General features: G+C 48.2%; 1 protein-coding gene across 1 annotated transcript in view; it reads right to left on the reverse strand.

The window, feature by feature from the left end:
• The window catches only part of SCUBE1 (signal peptide, CUB domain and EGF like domain containing 1), a 137364-nt gene that overhangs the window by 111044 nt on the left and 8192 nt on the right, over positions 1-18128 (reverse strand). The window contains exon 3 of the mRNA XM_011230029.3: positions 8184-8312. Within this exon, the coding sequence (XP_011228331.1) occupies positions 8184-8312 (129 nt within the window). The remainder of the gene's footprint in view (positions 1-8183; positions 8313-18128) is intronic.

Raw genomic sequence — 18128 nt, forward strand, 5'->3', positions numbered from 1 at the left:
GAACACGATTCCCACTGAGACGGAGCAGGTAATTAAATGCCCAAAGCTGCTGATTGTGAGCAAAAGGGTGTGGTGAGGACTGTAGCCAACAGGAAGTACATGCCGCCTCCAAAGGCACAGCTCCTGTCAGTTGCCCTAGTCCCACACTGAGACGTGGGCAAGAGGGACCCCTGCCCTGGGCCCCATGGTTGGGATTCCCTGCTCTACCGCTCCTGTGGCTGCAGCCCTCCCTGTGGAGTAAGGAGTCGTGCATCTGGATCACAGACCCACCCTTCTAGACCATACTCTGGGTATTTGAGACCCTAAAATTCCCTGTCCAAATGGCCCCAAGTCTATTCTCAGAGGGACAGATGACATGTAGGACCAAGTGGTGAAGAAGTGGAGAAAGGAAAGTGGTTTGGGAGCAAATGGCCAGAGCTTGAACACTCAGGTGAGGGTGTCTTCAGGCTCCCTGTGGTGTAGGATGGAGGCAGCCATGAGGAGAAGGGGTGGGAGCGGGCACTGCCTACACGACCGCTTTCTAACACAAAACTCCAAGGAATCCTAGGTTCAAAATTCCAGTCTAGCCTTCGAGGTCATTAGGAAGGAGTATTTGTCAAGGCAGAAGAGATGGAATATATTCTAGCTTTGAAGCTTAGACACTCTTACATATTTAGCCATAAATACGCGGCATACAGGCCTCCATTCGCACTCCTGCCCACAGTGTCAGGCAAGATGACTGTGGCCGAGCAGGAACAAAGCTGGAAAAACTGATTTTTATGTGACGTCCTTTGCTTTTTTTCAAGTTACTTTTATTAGTTATTTTTATTTAAGTTTTTATTTTAATCACCTGGTGCTCATCACAACAGACGTACTCCTTAATCCCCGTTATCTATTTCTCCCACCACCCCACCCACCTGCCCTCTGGTAGCCATCATTTTGTTTTCTATCGTTCAGAGTCTGTTTCTCAGTTTTTCTCTCTCTTTTTTACTTAGCTCGCTTGTGTTGTTTCTTAAATTTCACATATGAGTGAAATCATATGGTATTTGTCCTTCTCTGACTGGCTTATTTCACTCAGCATAATACTCTACCCCTCCATCTATATCATTGTAAATGGCAAGACTGCATTCTTATTAATGGCTGAGTAATATTCCGTTGTATATACATACACCACATCTTCCTTGTCCATTCATCAATTGGTGGACACTTGGGCTGCTTCCATATCTCGGCTATTGTAAACAATGCTTCTATAAACATCAGTTTTCATATTCTTTGGGTAAATACCCAGTAGTCTGAGTGCTGGATCCTATGGTAATTCTATTTTTAACTTTTTGAGGCACCTCCACGCTGCTTTCCACAGTGGCTGCAACAGTCTGCCTTCCCACCAACAGTGCCCAAAGGTTCCCCTTTCTCCGCATCCTTGCCAACACCTGTTGTTTCTTGTGTTGCTGATTTTAGCCATTCTGACAGGCGGATGCGAGGAGCTATCTCGTTGTGATTTTGATTTGCATGTCCCTGATGATGAGCGATGTTGAGAATCTTTCCATCAGTCTGTTGGCATCTGTAAGTCTTCTTTGGAAAATGTCTATCTGTGTTTTCTACCCATTTTTAAATCGGATTATTTGGGTTTTGGGTGTTGAGTCGTATCAGCTCTTTACATATTTTGGACACTAACCCTTTATCAGATACGTCATTTGCAACTATCTTCTCCCATTCCGTAGGACGCCTTTTAGTTTTGTTGATTGTTTCCTTCATTGTGCAGAAGCTTTTTATTCTGATGTAGTCCCAATAGTTTATTTTTGCTTTTGTTTCCCTTGCCTGAGGGAACCTATCCAGAAAAAAGTTGCTACAGCTGATGTCAGAGAAATTATTGCCTGTGCTTTTCTAGGGTTTTTATGACTTCAGGTCTCACATTAAGGTCTTTAATCCATTTTGAATTTATTTTTGTGTACAATGTAAGAAAGTGGTCCAGTTCCATTTTTTTTTTTTTTGCATGTAGCTGTCCAGTTTTCCCGGCACCATTTTTCCCCCATTGGATATTCTTTCCTGCTTTGTCAAAGATTAATTGACCACATAATTATGGGTTTATTTCTGGGTTTTCTATTCTGTTCTACTGATCTATGTGTCTATTTTTGTGCCAGTACCATACTGTTTTGATTACTACAGCTTTGTAGTATAACTTGAAGTCTGGAACAGTGATGCTTCCAGCTTTGCTTTTCTTTTTCAAGATTGCTCTGGCTATTAGGGGTCTTTTGTGATTCCATACAGATTGTTTGTTCTAGTTCTGTGGAAAATGGTGTTGGTACTTTGATAGGGGATTGCATTAAATCTGTAGATTGCTTTGGGTAGTATAGATATTTTGACAATATTTGTTCTTTCAATTCATGAGCACGGGATGTCTTTCCATTTCTTGTGCTGTCTTTAACTTCTTTCATCAGTGTTTTACAGTTTTCAGAGTATAGGTCTTTCACCTCTTTGGTTAGGTTTGATTATTCCTAGATATCTTATTATATTTGGTGCAATTGCAAATAGGATTGTTTTCTTAATTTCTCTTTCTGCTGCTTCATTATTGGTGTATAGAAATCCAACAGATTTCTGTAGATTGATTTTGTATCCTGTGGCTTTACTGAGTTCATTTACCAGTCCTAACAGTGTTTTGATGGAGTCTTTACGGGCTTCTATACAGAGTATCATGTCAACTGCAAATAGTGGGAGTTTTACTTCTTCCTTACCAGTCTGAATTCCTTTTATTTCTTTTTGTTTTCTGATTGCTGTGGCTAGGACTTCCAGTACTATGTGGAGTAAAAGTGGTGACAGTGGACATCCTTGCCTTATTCCTGACCTCAGGGGAAAGGCTCTCCATTCTTCCCCACTGAGGATGATGTTCGCTGTGGGTTTTTCATACACGGCCTTTATTATGTTGAAGTATGTTCCCTCTAAACCTTTGTTGAGGAGATTTATAATGAATAGATGTTGTACTTTGTCAAAAGCTTTTTCTGTTGTCTATTGAAATGATCATACGGTTTACTTTCTCTTATTGATGTGATGTATCATGTCGATTGATTTGTGAATAGTGAACCACCGCTGCATCCTAGGAATAAATCCCACTTGATCGTGGTGAATGATATATTTTTAATGTATTGCTGGATTTGGTTTGCTAGTATTTTGATGAGGATTTTTGCATCTATGTTCATCAGAAATATTGGCCTGTAGTTCTCTTTTTTTGTGGTGTCTTTATCTGGTTCTGGTGTCAGTGTAATGCTGGCCTCATAGATTGAATTTGGAAGTTTTCCTTCCTGTTCTATTTTTTGGAATAGTTTGAGAAGAACAGGTATTCTTTAAACAGATATTCTTTATCTTCTTTAAAAGTTTGGTAGAATTTTCCTGTGAAGCCATCTGGTCCTGGACTTTTGTCTGTTGGCAGTTTTTTGATTACTGATTCAATTTCATTGCTGGTAACACATTTTCTATTTCTTCCTGCTTCAGTTTTGGTAACTTATATATTCCTGGGAATTTATCCATTTCTTCCAGGTTATCCAATTTGTTGGCATATAAGTTTTCATAATATTCTCATAATTGTTTGTATTCTGTGGTATGTGTTATTATTTCTCCTCTCTCATTTGTGATTTCATTTATTTGGTTCCTTTCTCTTTTTTCTTGATAAGTCTGGCTAGAGGTTTATCAATTTTTTTTATCTTTTCCGAGAACCAGCTCCTGGTTTCATTGATCTCTTCTACTGTGTTGTTGTTGTTTAAAGATTTATTTATTTCTTTATTTGACAGAGACAGACAGCCAGTGAGAGAGGGAACACAAGCAGGGGGAGTGGGAGAGGAAGAAGCAGGCTCCTAGTGGAGGAGCCTGATGTGGGGCTCGATCCCGGAACGCCAGGATCACGCCCTGAGCCGAAGGCAGACGCTTAATGACTGTACCACCCAGGCGCCCCTGTTGTTGTTTTTTTAAGTTTCTACTTCATTTATTTCTGCTCTAATCTTTATTATTTCCTTCCTTCTGCTGGTTTTGGGTTTTGTTTGTTGTCCTTTTCCCAGCTCCTTTAAGTATAAGGTTAGGTTGTTTGAGATTTTTCTTGCTTCTTGAGGGAGGACTGTAGTGCTATAAATGTCCCTCTTAGAACTGCTTTGTCTGTATCCCAGAGGTTTTGAACCATCGTGTTTTCATTTTCATTTGTTTCCATGTACTTTTTTATTTCTCCTTTTATTACCTGGGTGACCCATTCATTGTGTAGTTGAATTTTATTTAATCTCCATGTATTTGTGGTCTTTTCAGATTTTTTTCCTGTGGCTAACTTCTAGTTTCATAGCATTGTGGTCAGAAAAGAGGCATGTATGACTTTGATCTTTTAGACTTTGTTGAGGCTCGTTTTGTGGCCTAATATGTGATCTATTCTGCGACATCCCTTGATTTTTAAATGTTGACAAATCATTCAATGAGGATGACGATGATGGTGATGATTACAAAAACACTGGGAGGATAAGCCAACCATGTTTGCAGGCTGGATGAGGATGGCAGGCTGCGTCCTCTGGAAACCGCCACAACACTATGATGACGGTGTCTAGCACCTGCGCAAGATGTGAGATCTGTACATGCAGCCTTCCGTACCTGCTTTCTTACTTAACCATCAAGGTGACCCTCCGAGACCAGGATTACTGACCCATGTTGTAGTTAGGGGAACCCCCTTGGAAGGTTTGAGGAAATGGTCCCAAACCACTGACTCATGAGAAGAGGTGCCAGAACTTGAGCTTAAATCTTCAAACTCCAAGCCTGGCTTCCTCTTCCAGCATTCTGTGTTTCTGCCAACATTTATCCTGACGCCGTACCAGGCACTTTATCTCTCACCGCATGTTATGGAGGAGGGATGTGAGGCTCTGGGAGGTCACGTGGTCGGTGTGGGATGCAGACAGCTGGAACCAAGGTCTGACTTCTCTAGAGCTAGAGTTTTGTCTTGAGAAGGAAAAAGCCCAAACAAAAACAAGTCTGTCGGGAAGGTTCTGCCCTCAGCTAAAAGCAGAGGAGCAACAGAGAAAGCCTTTTCTCGGCTGCCATATGTGTGAGTTAGAGCCGTATGAAGCTGCAATCTGTGCTTGGAGGTGGGGGTGAGGGGAGTCTTACCCAGTTCTTTAATCAGTGGAAAAAGGATCCATTGTAAAAATAAAAATAAGCCCACCCAGACTCTGCCGTTAGTCAGGAGGCACTGGGTGTACCTGCCACTGTCCAGGACAACGGTATTTACAAACAGGTGGTTCTGCACAGGTAAGAGTGCTATGACCAGAAGGCGAGCCCCGTGGGTCAGACACAGTCCAGGGAGTGCAGACGGCTGGCTCTGGCCTCCAGGGGCCACTCCAATGCATTTCTTTCTGACAGTCGGTGAGCAGGATCAACGTCCATGACGTTGTGAGTGCTCAGTGCCAGGCATTCTGCTAGATGTTCAATAGCCACGATCTCATTTAATCTTCATGAGATAGGGACTATGAATCCCATCTTACAGCTGAGGAAACTGAGGCACAGAGGTGAAGTGACTGGCCAAAGGGCACGCAGCTGGTAACTGGCAGAGCCAGGACCTGAGCCCAGAACGGGCAGTTTCCAGGGCCTGTCATCTGGACCCCTGGGTGCCACTGCCTGTTGTCTCATGGGGATATCAGCTCTGCCTCCCCAGACTAACCAGTTACTTAAGTGAACTCCTGCTATCATCTCAAACAGTGGCAAACAATTGGTAAAACTCGGGGCTTATGTTTTGGGAGGAGTAAACGAGATAACACTCAGACGAGACTTCGCTTGGTGTCTGGCACAATAAAGGTCCTACAGCACAGCCCCAATCTCTACAGTCTAACCAAGTGCTCTGACCACCCCTGCAGCCTCCTGACACTCCTGCCACCCGCCCTGAGCCCAGCCCCCAGGAGCCCCCCGCGGCTCTCTGCACAGGCTGTGCCCTCGTCCCAGCCAGCTGCTCCCCAACTTTTGCAGAATCTGCTCCATGCCACCTCCTCTCTGAAGCTTCCTGGGGAGCTACCCCACTTCCAGCCCCACCCTCACCCAGTGCAGGGGCGGCTCTTCACAGGCCCCTCGGGGCTCCCACAGCTGGCTGTCCAGACCTCCATTTCAGCACTTATTTTGGGTGTAATTACATGTTCACAGGTCTGTTTCCCATAACAAGTCTGTCTGAGATCCAACATGCACTAAACAAAAACAGGCAGGGAAATCTAAGGCTAATACACCACTGGGAGGAAGAGTTACAGAGCACTTGCCATGCCATGCACTGACGAGCCAGCTGGCACAGGGAAGGTCTGCCAAGCCCTTTCAAGAAGTACCGCACCGAAAACCATAAAAACATCCCAATGACCCTCTGACCCGGTCGTTCCACTTCCAGGAAGAATGGGTAAGGAAACAATCAGGAAATTAAGAAAAGATAAATTTATGCCCAGAATCACACCTCAGGATTCTGATGGTAAGAATAAAACAAACAAAATAAACAAACAATCTAAATGACCAACCACAAAGGGAGGCTGAGTCACCCAGGCTAACAGTAATGCCTGTTTGGTGATGATTTGTGCCCGCTAAATGCCAGTCACTTCCCTTCGTCGTTGTCATTTTGTCCTCATGCACAACCTGGTGAAGTAGGCAGCATAATTATCCTGCTTTCATGGCAGGGAAGCAGGCTCAGAGGTTGTGACAGGAGTGACGGCTACTAGTAGGGGAACTCTGTGCCAGGCGTGCCTCTCAGCAGCAGGCCACTGTCTCAGTCACTGCTCACGAGAGCCGGGGCCGAAGCTGCTCTTCATATCCATACACACACGGTGGACTGAGACCCAGGGACATTAATAACATATCCACAGCCATGCTCCTGCCCAGTCCACGGTCTTACCTCCTTGGCTCTAGCTGCTGGGCCCGGTGTCGCTCAGCAGCCAGCAGCAGAGGAGGGCCTGAGGGACAGGCACATCCACTTTGAGACCCCGTGCTCTCTGCCATGAGATGGTCCTCCTGCTGCAGACTGCAAACCACCTCTGTTATGAATCACGTCCCCCCAAAGATGCTGAAGTCCTAAAGACCAGTCTCTGCGGACCTATAACCTCTGTTAGAGATAGGGTCTTTGCAGAAGGGGTCACATGACTAGGACTGTGTCCTTCTAGAAGAGGGAAATTTGGACACACAGACAGACCTGCACAGAGCAAAGGGCATGTGAAAGCATGGGGCGGCCATGATCTACAAGCACAGAATGCTGGAAGCTACCAGAAGCTATGAGAGGCCTGGAGCAGATTCTCCCTGGAAGCCCTCCGAAGGAACCAACTCTGCTGACAGCCTGACTTCAGATGTCTGGCCTCCAGTCTGGGAGAGAACAAATTTCTGTTGTTGGGGCCACTGAGTTTGTCACATCATTACAGCAGCTCCGGCTCATTAGTCACTTCTCACATTGGGAGACAGCTGGCAAAATGGTGATAGCAGGGGCCGGGTGGGGGTGGAGGATACCTGGGGGGCCTGTGATGGGGACCCCCGATTGCCACCACAGGAAACCACACTTGGGGGCAGGGAGGGCTGCAAGGAGATGACACTGCTTTCCAATTTCTCTCCTTCTTCTCCTACATGTTCCCAATTTTATTGTTACTCTTCTAAATTTCATACAACTGGCTTAAATCTACGCACGTGAACCAGGAGACTGTGCAGGTGTATGCACTGTGTTCTCCAAATCCAGATGCTGAAGCCCTGACCCCCAGGACCTCAGACGGGACTTATCTGAAGACAGGGCCTTTCAAGTGGTAACTGCGTTAAAAATGGGTCGTTAGGAGGGGCTCCACCCCAATAAGGCTGGTGTCCTTATAGGAAGAGATTAGGACACACACACACACACACACACACACAGAAGCAATGAGAAAAAGAGCGAGCGCGGGAAACCAGCTCCATATACACACAGAGAGGGGACTGCGTGGACACACAGCAAGAAGGAGGCCATCTGCGAGCCAAGGACAGAGGCCTCAGAAAAACCAACCTGCCAACATCTTGCCCTAGGCCTTCCAGCCTCCAGAACTGCAAGAAAATAAATTCCTGTTGTTTAAGCTGACCAGTCTGTGTACCGTTTTGCTCTGGCAGCCCCAGCAAAGTAATACATGGAACCAGAGGAGGGTAAGCCTTCTGTAGGCTGGAGCTGAGGGAGAGGCAGGGCTCGCCCAGCAGGCAGGCGCAGCCGCTTCACTCACCCAGGCAGTTGTGTCCATCGTGGGCCAGCATGAAGCCGTCAAAGCAGGTGCACCTGTAGTTCCCCGGGATGTTGATGCACTCGTGCACACAGCCCCCGTTGTAGTAGTCATTCTCACACTCGTCGATGTCTGCAAAACGAGGGCCGGGAGAGGAATCAGAGGAAGGGCCTGGGGGTTCCCTCTCCCCCCTACCACTGAAGCCACCAGGGCACGTCTGGTTCGGGGATGACCCAACAGGTATTCACTAAAGTCCTTGCTGGGGGCTGGGGCCCCAGAGATGACAAAGATGAAGAGCCTGGCTCTGCGATAAGGCCGGCCACCACCTTACGGGGCAGTGCAGGATGCTTTCACCACAGTGAAGCCGGCAAGATTCACACCCAGCTCTGCCCCCCTCAAAACTGTCTGGACAATAGCAGCATGCGGGGACCCTGTCTAAAAAACCCCCGAAACTGGCTCTCTTCAGCTTCCATGAAAGCCTCCCAGAGAAGGAGAGCTCATGACTCTGTGAAGTGGGGAGTACCGAATAAAATGAACTTGGCACACCACTGAAAAACGTAACCTCTGGAATGAGCACAAAGTCCATATACTCCGCCCCAGTTTCCTTCCATGGCAGCCCCTGAGGCCTGAATTTCTAGGGCTCCAGATTCCTTGTTATAACAAAGGCTTCTGTCTCTGAACAATGGCCAATAGCCTTTGTAAAGGTCACTGTTTTTTGCTGTTTTAAGTCTTTTTTCAACATTTCCCATCAACGGCCAAAGGGCTATCAGTTCTGGAGCTCCAGAGAGATTTGAGACCTCAGGGAGTAACAGAAACGCACCTAGTTAACATCCAACGAGCGAGCAGCTTCTGTACCCAAGTCTCGCAGCAACCCCATGTATCATTCTCTCTTCACACCCCACAGTAACTCAGGGAGGTGGGCACCGTCATCCTGACTCTAACTTTACAAGGGACTGAAGAAAGCGGAGCACAGGGAGGCCAGACCCCTGCCCAAGGTCACACACCTCGGAAGTGGTACGAGTGGGATTCGAACCCGGCAGCCTGGCTTGGGAGCTCCAGGGGGCCCGAGCCCGCCACATCTCTGGGAACAGCAAGCAGGGAGTGCCAGGGCCCAGGGAGAACCACCAGTATGGCCTGCGGGCCTCAGTAACCTTGGCCCAACGGCTCCCAGGACTCGCTGTCTCGGCCCACGCCTGCCCTGGCCTCCACAGCCAACCCAGAGGGGCTGGGAAAACAGAGCGAAAATGCCCTCACGCGGGAACCGGAAGTACTTTGCTCAGTGGAACCGGAAGTGTCCGTTGTACTTCACACAACGGGAAGTGCCTCGCAGGAAAAATCGGTCCCTCCCCTCCCGGGCCAAAGAGGGAGGCTTGAAGCTAGGTTCCAGCTATGAGCGCTGGGCTGGCCGGAAGAAGAGAAGGGACTGAAGGCAAGCCTGGCTGCTCCCTTAAAGGCCCGAGGAGCTGGCACAGAGACAGACACCCAGCTCCGTGCTCTCTCCATGCGGGTCCTGAGGGCAGAGCTACACACAGTGGAGGAAAGCCATGGGGGCCAATGAATTTGAGTTCGCAGGTAGGAATGTCCGTTAGAAAATAGGCTCTCTCAGGAGGTAGTGAGCTCCCTAACTCCAGAGGTGACCAAGCACTGTCTAGACATCTGCCTGCTAGTGATGCAGCCAGTAGAGGGGATAACTTCAGTGAAAATGGCAGCACGAAATGCCAGAAAACAGAGCTTGGGCTGGGCAGTCCACTTCTTGTGCCCACCCATCCAGCCATGACGAGGGAGAAACAAAGTAGCTCGGATCTCCAAAGGTGCAAGAGACAGAAGCTTCCACTTAACCAGCCAGCAGTGGGCGTCAGCGTCAGTGGGGAAGCCAGCTCAGTTCTGCACGTCATCTGAATTGTTCTTAATCATTATATTTAACACACTTAGACATTTTAAATAACACTGAAGGAGGATATAAGATTCTATGTTTGAAAGGGTATACAGCTTTATGAAGACTGAGATATAGGTTACTTCTCATTCTCTGCAGCCCTGACCTTCCACCAAAGCCCCAGATAAACCAATCTGACCACTCCCCGCCCAATGTCCCAGACACTCCAAAGGCAACATGGCCCAACTTTAATTCACCACCCTGCACTTGCCTCGGGTTCCTTGTCCCTGTGAATACTGTTATCCTTCCACCTCTCCACAGACATCGAATCAGCTCCCAAAGCATGGTTGTACTACACCTTAAACATGGTTCCAGTCTGCCCACTGGTCATGCATTCCACCACCTGCTCGGCATGGGCATCATCTCTCACCCAATCTGAACCAGCAGCCCCAGACCATTCCCTCCCTCCTTTGCTTCACGTAAACAGGTGGCTCAGGAGAAGATGGCCTGGTCCCAACTCTGGGGGTGGAGCCTGGTCATCTAACACAAAGAGTATATGTAGCAGCAGCTCTTGGTCTCAGGGTGGGCACATGACTGAGGGGAAGCACTTTTACTTCACGCTTGGGTAAAAGAATTCTCTCTCTCTGTCTCAAGTTGTACCTCAGAAGGAATTATGCAGATATTTACTGAAACACACACCAGCTCATTTAGTTTTCACAGCAGCCCTCTGGAGTGGGTATTAACTTCATTTTATGGGTGAGCAAACTAAAGTGCCGGTAATTGCTCAAGGTCACATAGTAAACAGCAGGGCAAGGATCAGAACAGAGGTCTTTCAGTCTCAAAAACCCACGTTCTTTCTAATAAGTTAGAATACCCATGACATGCCAGGCATTGGCAAATTATTATTACACCCTTGCACATCTACATTGTGTGCTAAGAAAGTATTACCTAATCATCCAAACACCCATTTATCCATTCATCCTTCCATTTGTCATTTCATGCTAAAATCTATTAATCTAAATATACAGTCAGCTGATCATCTTTCCATTTATCCAATCACATATTATTCACCCATCCATTTATCCAGCCAAATACCTACCCATGTATTCAAATATGCATCCGTCCATCTAAATATTCAGCCAGGCACTTATCTTTTCGTTCATCTAAACATCTAAACATCCATCTGACATCCATTCACTCATCCATCCATCCAAATGTCTAACCACCCATCCATCTATTCATTGATCCAAACACCCACCCATCTATACACACACACACACACACACACACCTAACCGTTCATCCATCTATCCAGCCCTTCACTCATCCATCCATTTACATATGTATTCATCCATCCATCAACTTCTTCAAACATGATCCATCTAAACAGCTTACAAAAAACATACAATAAGATTAAAAAAGTAAGATGTTAGGAAGAAGAAAAAGAAATGAGGGTTGAAGAATAAGAGAAAGTTGGTGAAAGTATACAAATACATTTGGTAATTAAAGCACAACTTCAAAAAGTTGGCCACAAATATGGCTCTGAGCTTCCCAGAAGCCAAAGCAAAGAAGGAGACAGAGTTGCCACATCCATAAAATGTAATTAAATTCATTTCAATGATGGTAAGGTCTAAGAAAAATGTCTCTTCCCCTAGTTAGGATAATCATATGCCCCGATTTGCTTGGCACAGTTTCACTTTATGCTGTTGTCTGGGGGTAATTATTAACAGCACACTTTTCACTCTCAAAATAATAACCTATTTGGTCACCATACCTAGAAGGCATTGTAAAGAGATTGCTGAATAGTCAATAAAACAACTCTAGCCTTTTCCTTCCTGTGACACCCTATAGCATTGGCCACAGTAGATTCCAGGAGGCAGAAGACTGCAGGGACATTCACTGCTCATACCTCTTCCCTTAATTTATCTCCAAAGGATTTCCCCCAGATCCAAGCATCTCTCAGAACCAAGGCCTCTCCAATCCCCAGGCCTGACGTGCTACCACAGGCTTCCTAGGCCAGCCTGCAACATCTGCTCACAACTAACCCCCCTTCCCTGATTTCTGCGTCTGTGCATCGAATTTTTGTTTTTTATCATGTGAGCCTCCTCCTTTAAGACCTAAGAAATAAACACACAAACAAATCAACTTAAAAAAAAAGTCTCTGCCAAAACAAGTGGATTTATTTCTGTAAAAAAAATGTATCCATGAGCTACCAGTCATGGAGGAGGTCCCACGGGCCTCTGAGATGCCTGGCAGGCTTGGACCACTTTTTAAGGACCGTTAAAGCCAGAGGAGAAACAGGCGAATGGGGTAGGGAGAGGGTGAAAGAATGGAGGGGGACAGGGCCAAGCTCTCTGGATGTTTATTCTGAAGGACTATTGTGGGTTGAATTGTGTCATTCCTGAAGATGTATTGGTGCCCTAACCCCCAGTATCTGTGAATGTGACCTGATTTGGAAATAGGATCTTTGCAGATGTAAGCAAGTTATGATGAGGTCATGCTGGAGTAGGATGGGCCCTAATCTAATGACTGGTGTCCTTATAAGAGGGAAATTTGGATACACACAGAGAGGATGTTAGGACAGAGAGGAGAACACCATGGCAAAACACACAGGTGCAAAGAAGGAAGACAGCCACATGATGACAAAGGCAAAGATTGGAGGGAAGAAGCTGGGCGAGAGCCCAGTGTTAGTGCTACTCCCATTTTGCTGATATGGAGGCTGAGACACAGCATGGCTGAGTGCCTGGTCTCCCAGCCCCTAGCCAGTGGCTGTGTTCAAAGATTCTATACCTGTTAGAGCCATATCCTTAGGGTGCATGAGACAAATACTTTTTAAAAGTGCATCATGGTCCAAAAAGTCATTAAGGAGAAAAGTGGGAAGGAGATGTCACGTGCCTCATTATTTTTATTTCCGAGTTGTATACTTACTCTTGAGGTTGAGGGATGGTGACAGGGAAGGTTCTGGAAACAGTAGGATCTGACCTGAGTGCTGGGGGTGACAGTCCCAACAGCTCACCCTAGCCATCCCTGCTCCTTCTCCAGCTTGGATTTTTTTTTTTTTTTTTTTTTTTGGTTATGAAAACTCAGTTCTCAACAGAAAACAGCTCCCAACATCTCACAGAGCAGAGAAAAGCAGCACAGGAGTGGCTCATTATGGGATTTTTAAAAGCACACACAGTTTCATTTTTCCTATATTAAAGGCAGCGTGCACACACAATCCCTGTGGTTGTGTGCCAACAGTAGTGGTTTGGAACTCGAATGCGATGAGTTTAGTCTTTTTTTTTTTTTCATTTAATTCAAAATTGATTCTCGTTGCGCCATAAAATATATATTTATTCTGTGGTGCCTAGGTTCTAAAAGATTGCATTGCAATATGTCAGCGCTCCTACTCATTTTAATTTCATACTATTTCAGGGCATTTTCCTAAAAATCAGGGCTGACTGGAAAGGTTCTCAAAATGAGTATTTTTTTTTTAAAGCTCCCGCTCTCCGCTTTCAGAGATCATTACTGAAAAACGTCTTCTCATTTCCCCTTGAAATTGGCATTTTTCTTGACATTCCTTGCAGACAGTGGAGACCAAACGCTCTAACAAAGACCCCCTTCCCTGGCTGGGCGCTCGCCTGTCTTCCCCTTTGTCTGGGGCTTTAGGAAAAACCGTGCTCTCCTCAGATCAGGCAACCATTCTGGGAGAGATGTATGGCTTAGGAAGTTGAGTCCTTATTGGTGAATAAATCTTAATCCGGTTTGTTGGCTAATTACGCTCAAGGGAAGGTAGTTTTGTGAGGCGGCCTAGCAGGAAGGATTAAGCCTCCTGTCTCCGGTGGCACAGGGTTAAGCTCTGGGTTTGTAATGATTAAGTAATGAGACCCGGCTCTCTGTGGACCCCTGGCATCCATTGATCAGGTTTCCCTTCTGCGGAGACAATGCCAGAAGTGGGCCCAGCAGTTAATTATGGGAAAGGTCAAAGGTCACACAAAACCAACACAAAATCTATATACTTTTTCATTCCTAACTGCACACAATGACCATGGCTCAGCCAGAGGGTGGGAAGGCCCTCCCCACTGCCCACCTCGTGATCCAATATGACCATGGGGTTCGAGCTGCTTGCTAACCTCCCCCATGGCCGGTGCGGCTTCAGGCCACCACACTTTTGCTCACACTGTTCCCTCCTCGCCTGGCCTCCTTCCTCTTCACAGACACCTCTGTACGTCTGCAGGCTGAGCCCCAGCATCGTCTCCTACCCGAAACCTCTGCTGATCCCCTGGCAGACATGACTCCTCCTCACCCTCCGGGCCCCAGAGCCCCATGAATGGACACCACCATTACTCTTGCTCGCTGTGTATCTGTCCTTTGGGGCGTGAGTTCCATGGGGACAAGAACTGTGCTCGGTTCAGTGTAAGCTTTAGAAGTAGCACAGTGTGGTCCACAAGGAGCTACTCAACCTGCACAAATGAATAATCATCACGAGCATAGCTTCTGTGGACAGACCCCCACCCATGTGTAGACAGTACGCAGGCCCCTCACGTACGACCAGCCTGAGAAGCGCGTACCAACATCTTTATTTTGTAGCAGGGGAAACCGAGACTCAGAGAAGTTACGTCCCCTGCCCAAGATCACACAGCTAAGGCAAGTGGAACCAGAAAGGGAGCCAGCCTACCTGACTTGCAAGTTAATGCTGTCTTAGTCACAAAGGACCACATACTGTAAGATTCCATTTATATGAAGTCTCCAGAAAAGGTAAATCTATTGAGACAGAAAGTAGATGAGCGGTTTCCTTAGGCTGGGAGGCTGGGGAGTGATGGCTAAGGGGTACAGGTTTCTTTCTGGGATAGTAAAGTGTTCTAAAATTGTGGTGATGGGTACCCAGTTCTGTAAATGTACTAGAAGTCACTGAACTGTACGCTTTAAGTGAGTGAATTGCATGGTATGTGAATTATATGTCAATCAAGTTTACTATATATATGCATATTTTAGAGAGAGAGCGCGCATGCACGTGAGCACGCAAGCAGTGGGTGGGAGAGGAAGAGAGAGAGACTCTGAAGCAGGCTCCATAGAGCCTGACGCAGGGCTCAGTCTCACGACCCTGAGATCGGGATCTGAGCCAAAATCAAGAGTCGGACGCTTCACCGACTGAGCCACCCAGGCGCCCCGATTGTTTACAATTTTTAAAAAGCTAATGCCGTCACTGCTCTCATCTGTTGTGCTGGCTGGGTCACTGGGGGCTCTGCCTGGATGCAGGGAAACCCCAAGGATGCTCCTTCTGAATTGACCTCAAATGCCACCTGCCCAGTGTGCGCTCGTGGTCGGTGTGCGGCTCCCAAGCCCCAGGCGGAATTTTCCCAGCAAACCACAGGAAAAGGACCAGTTGACTATTCCCTTTCTCCCTCAAAAACACACTGAATCTTTGGCTGGGAGCTGTTCCCCGGCTCTGACATCAAGCCTAATGGACATCCAAGCAACTTGGTCAAGGGAAAGCTGATCTGTCAGAATGTTCTCGATGGAAGCGAGGAGTTGCCCCGGCTGCCAAGTCAGAGTTGAGGCCCCCATGCCTCTGCTCTGCCAATTATAGGCATGGTCATTCTCCTGTCCCCTTAGCAAAAGGCCGGGGAGAAGCCCACACCCCCCAAACCACAAGCTCCAAGGGGCCACTGCCCAGGGCCAGCCACCTCTGAACGCAACAGGAGGATGGTCAGAAACATGCAGTTGCCAGAAAGCCTGAGCCACCAGTCAGAATGGGCAAGCTGGCAGCCTGACAGCTCCTCCGATGTCCCCACTGGATTTTATAAGGGGTAACTGAGCCCAGAGAGGGGAACTAAGGGATAACCTTATCAGCAAGTCAGGGGCGGACAGCAACTTGAACCCAAGACTCGAACTTTGGGGGCTGCCTCGTGGGCTCAGGCCTTGGGCTGACCTGAGCTGGTCTGGTGCAGTTTGCTTTCCTTCTTTCTCTCTCCAAATCCCCAGTGCTATTTCTCTTCAACACACACAGCACCAGCAGTGGCAACTCCCCACCAGGCACCGTCTCAATCACCGTAGCCCAAGCAGGAAGGCTTAACCTCCCTTATCCCAGGAAAAGAAACTGACACGCAGAAAGCTCACAGATCACCCAGCTAGGAAGAGGCAGACTGTGCCGTCCTAACCTAGACCCGATCCTCTGGAGAATTTCCCAGTCTCAGTGACCTAGGAAGTCAGGGCCCACAGTCCTTGCTGAGGATCAAGCTGCCTCCCTGCCTTCTCCCCTCCTGTACCAACACCTTCCCCAGGCTGGCCCCTCCCCCTCGGCCCAGACCCTGGCCACAAGGAGCCACCAGCCTGATGGGGGACCATGACCCAGACACAGATAAACTCATTTCATATGAGGACACCCTCCCCTGCCAACACACCAGCCAGGCCCAGGCCCATCTATGGGGTGGCCAGTGGGAAGGGACAAGTGACTAACAGTCCAGCCTGAGCCCATCTGCCACCCCCAGAGACTAAGCCAGCATTAGGCAACACTGTGGCAAGGAGCTGGCCACCATGGGGGCCCCAAGGGACCTGGGATCTCCTAGTTCTAACCCTGAACTCTGCAGTCAGCCCGCTAGGGCGCAAGAGGCCCACAGACCCGCCCCAGGTCACACAGGGCTGGCACCCAGTTCTCCACGGACCTATGCCTAGCTCTACTCCCCCTGGCAAAAGGGGCAGGAGGCCCAGAGAGGAGGATGGTGGCTCCCGGAGAAAAGAGTGCGTCCTGGAGCCTGGAAGGGAGTAGGGAGTGATCGATCCCAGAGCTGTTGTTGGCCAGGCCAGAGTCCAAGCTGGCTGGCTGGCTGGGCTCTTAAACTCTCTCCTCCCAGGACTGCAGCCGTGGCCCATCTGGAGGACCCCCTTGGAGCCCCTGGAGGCCCCGTGACCTTGCCCGCACACACAAGCCCTCTGGCCCTCTTTGTCTCAAGGCCTTGGGGGAAGGCCGCCATTCCTTTCAGTAGCATCCAAAGGCCGACAGGCCCGCAGTTTATTTTCTTAGAAATAATGGTTTTTTCTGGTTAGCATTCCTCAGATGGAAAAACAAATACAGCCACTGTAATAAGAAGCGGCCAAGAGGAGGAGAGAGAGCCCAGAGGAAGGGGCAGAGAGGGGGCTGCCTCCTGGGGCAGGGGCTGGGGCTACGGGGGTGGGGGCAGGGGAGAGACCCTCTAACCCTAGGAGTAATGGGGATTTCAAGGAAAAGGAAAACACCACATGCAGGCCCTGGGCTGCCTTCCACACACTCTTGTCCACGTCCATGGCAGGACGGCCCTCCCTCCTCCTCCCACGTCTGCTCAAAAGCACCCCTGCCAGGCAGGTGCCGTTGCCCTGACTGGTTGGATCGGGAACCAGGCCTCTGGAGGGTTAAGTCACTTACTGGACTTACTGAGTCAGCCGAGCCCAAAAAAGGCCTCTGCATCCATGCTGCAGAGAGCTTCATGGACCGTCAGAGCTGGAAGGAATGCGGGCTTTCCTAACTTTGCCTGGATCAAGGCCTCTCTGGGGAGCCTCTCTCGTTTCTTCCCTCCCAAGGCAGAGATCCATACTCTCTCTTCTTTGCCCTCAGCCTGGTCTGCGTTTCCACTGCTGCACTTCCCACACTGTGTGACGTTCACGTCTCTCCTGGTTCGACTCTCCCACTGACCAGTGAGGGAAGGAAAACAGGTCTTGGCTTCAGCACCAAGCCTGGCACAGAGAGGTGCTCAGTGAACATTCTTCAATGCTAAACTGAATCTAGTCCCACGGATGCATTTTACAGATGGGTACACTAAGGCTCAGGGGGGCGAAATTGCCCCCAATGCTCAAACACCAATGGTAGGACATTTTCATTTCTCATTTTCATTTTTCTTTCTAAAAAGGAAAATTCCAAGAAGCCCAAACTCTGCAGCAGACCTGGGCCCAGTTGCAAGCAATGCCGTCTAATTGCTAGCTGACAGCAACTTGGAATTTTAAGTCACATCTGACTTCTTCCTGCCTGCTGGTCTGCTGGACTAGAGGGCTTTCATCTTCAGGGGGGCACACGTTAGCATGCATAATTGCACGTTTTAAGACTTGAAGAAGAATTTCCCCTCC

This window comes from Ailuropoda melanoleuca, chromosome 15, assembly GCF_002007445.2.
Source record: "Ailuropoda melanoleuca isolate Jingjing chromosome 15, ASM200744v2, whole genome shotgun sequence".
Taxonomy (NCBI): Eukaryota; Metazoa; Chordata; class Mammalia; order Carnivora; family Ursidae; genus Ailuropoda; species Ailuropoda melanoleuca.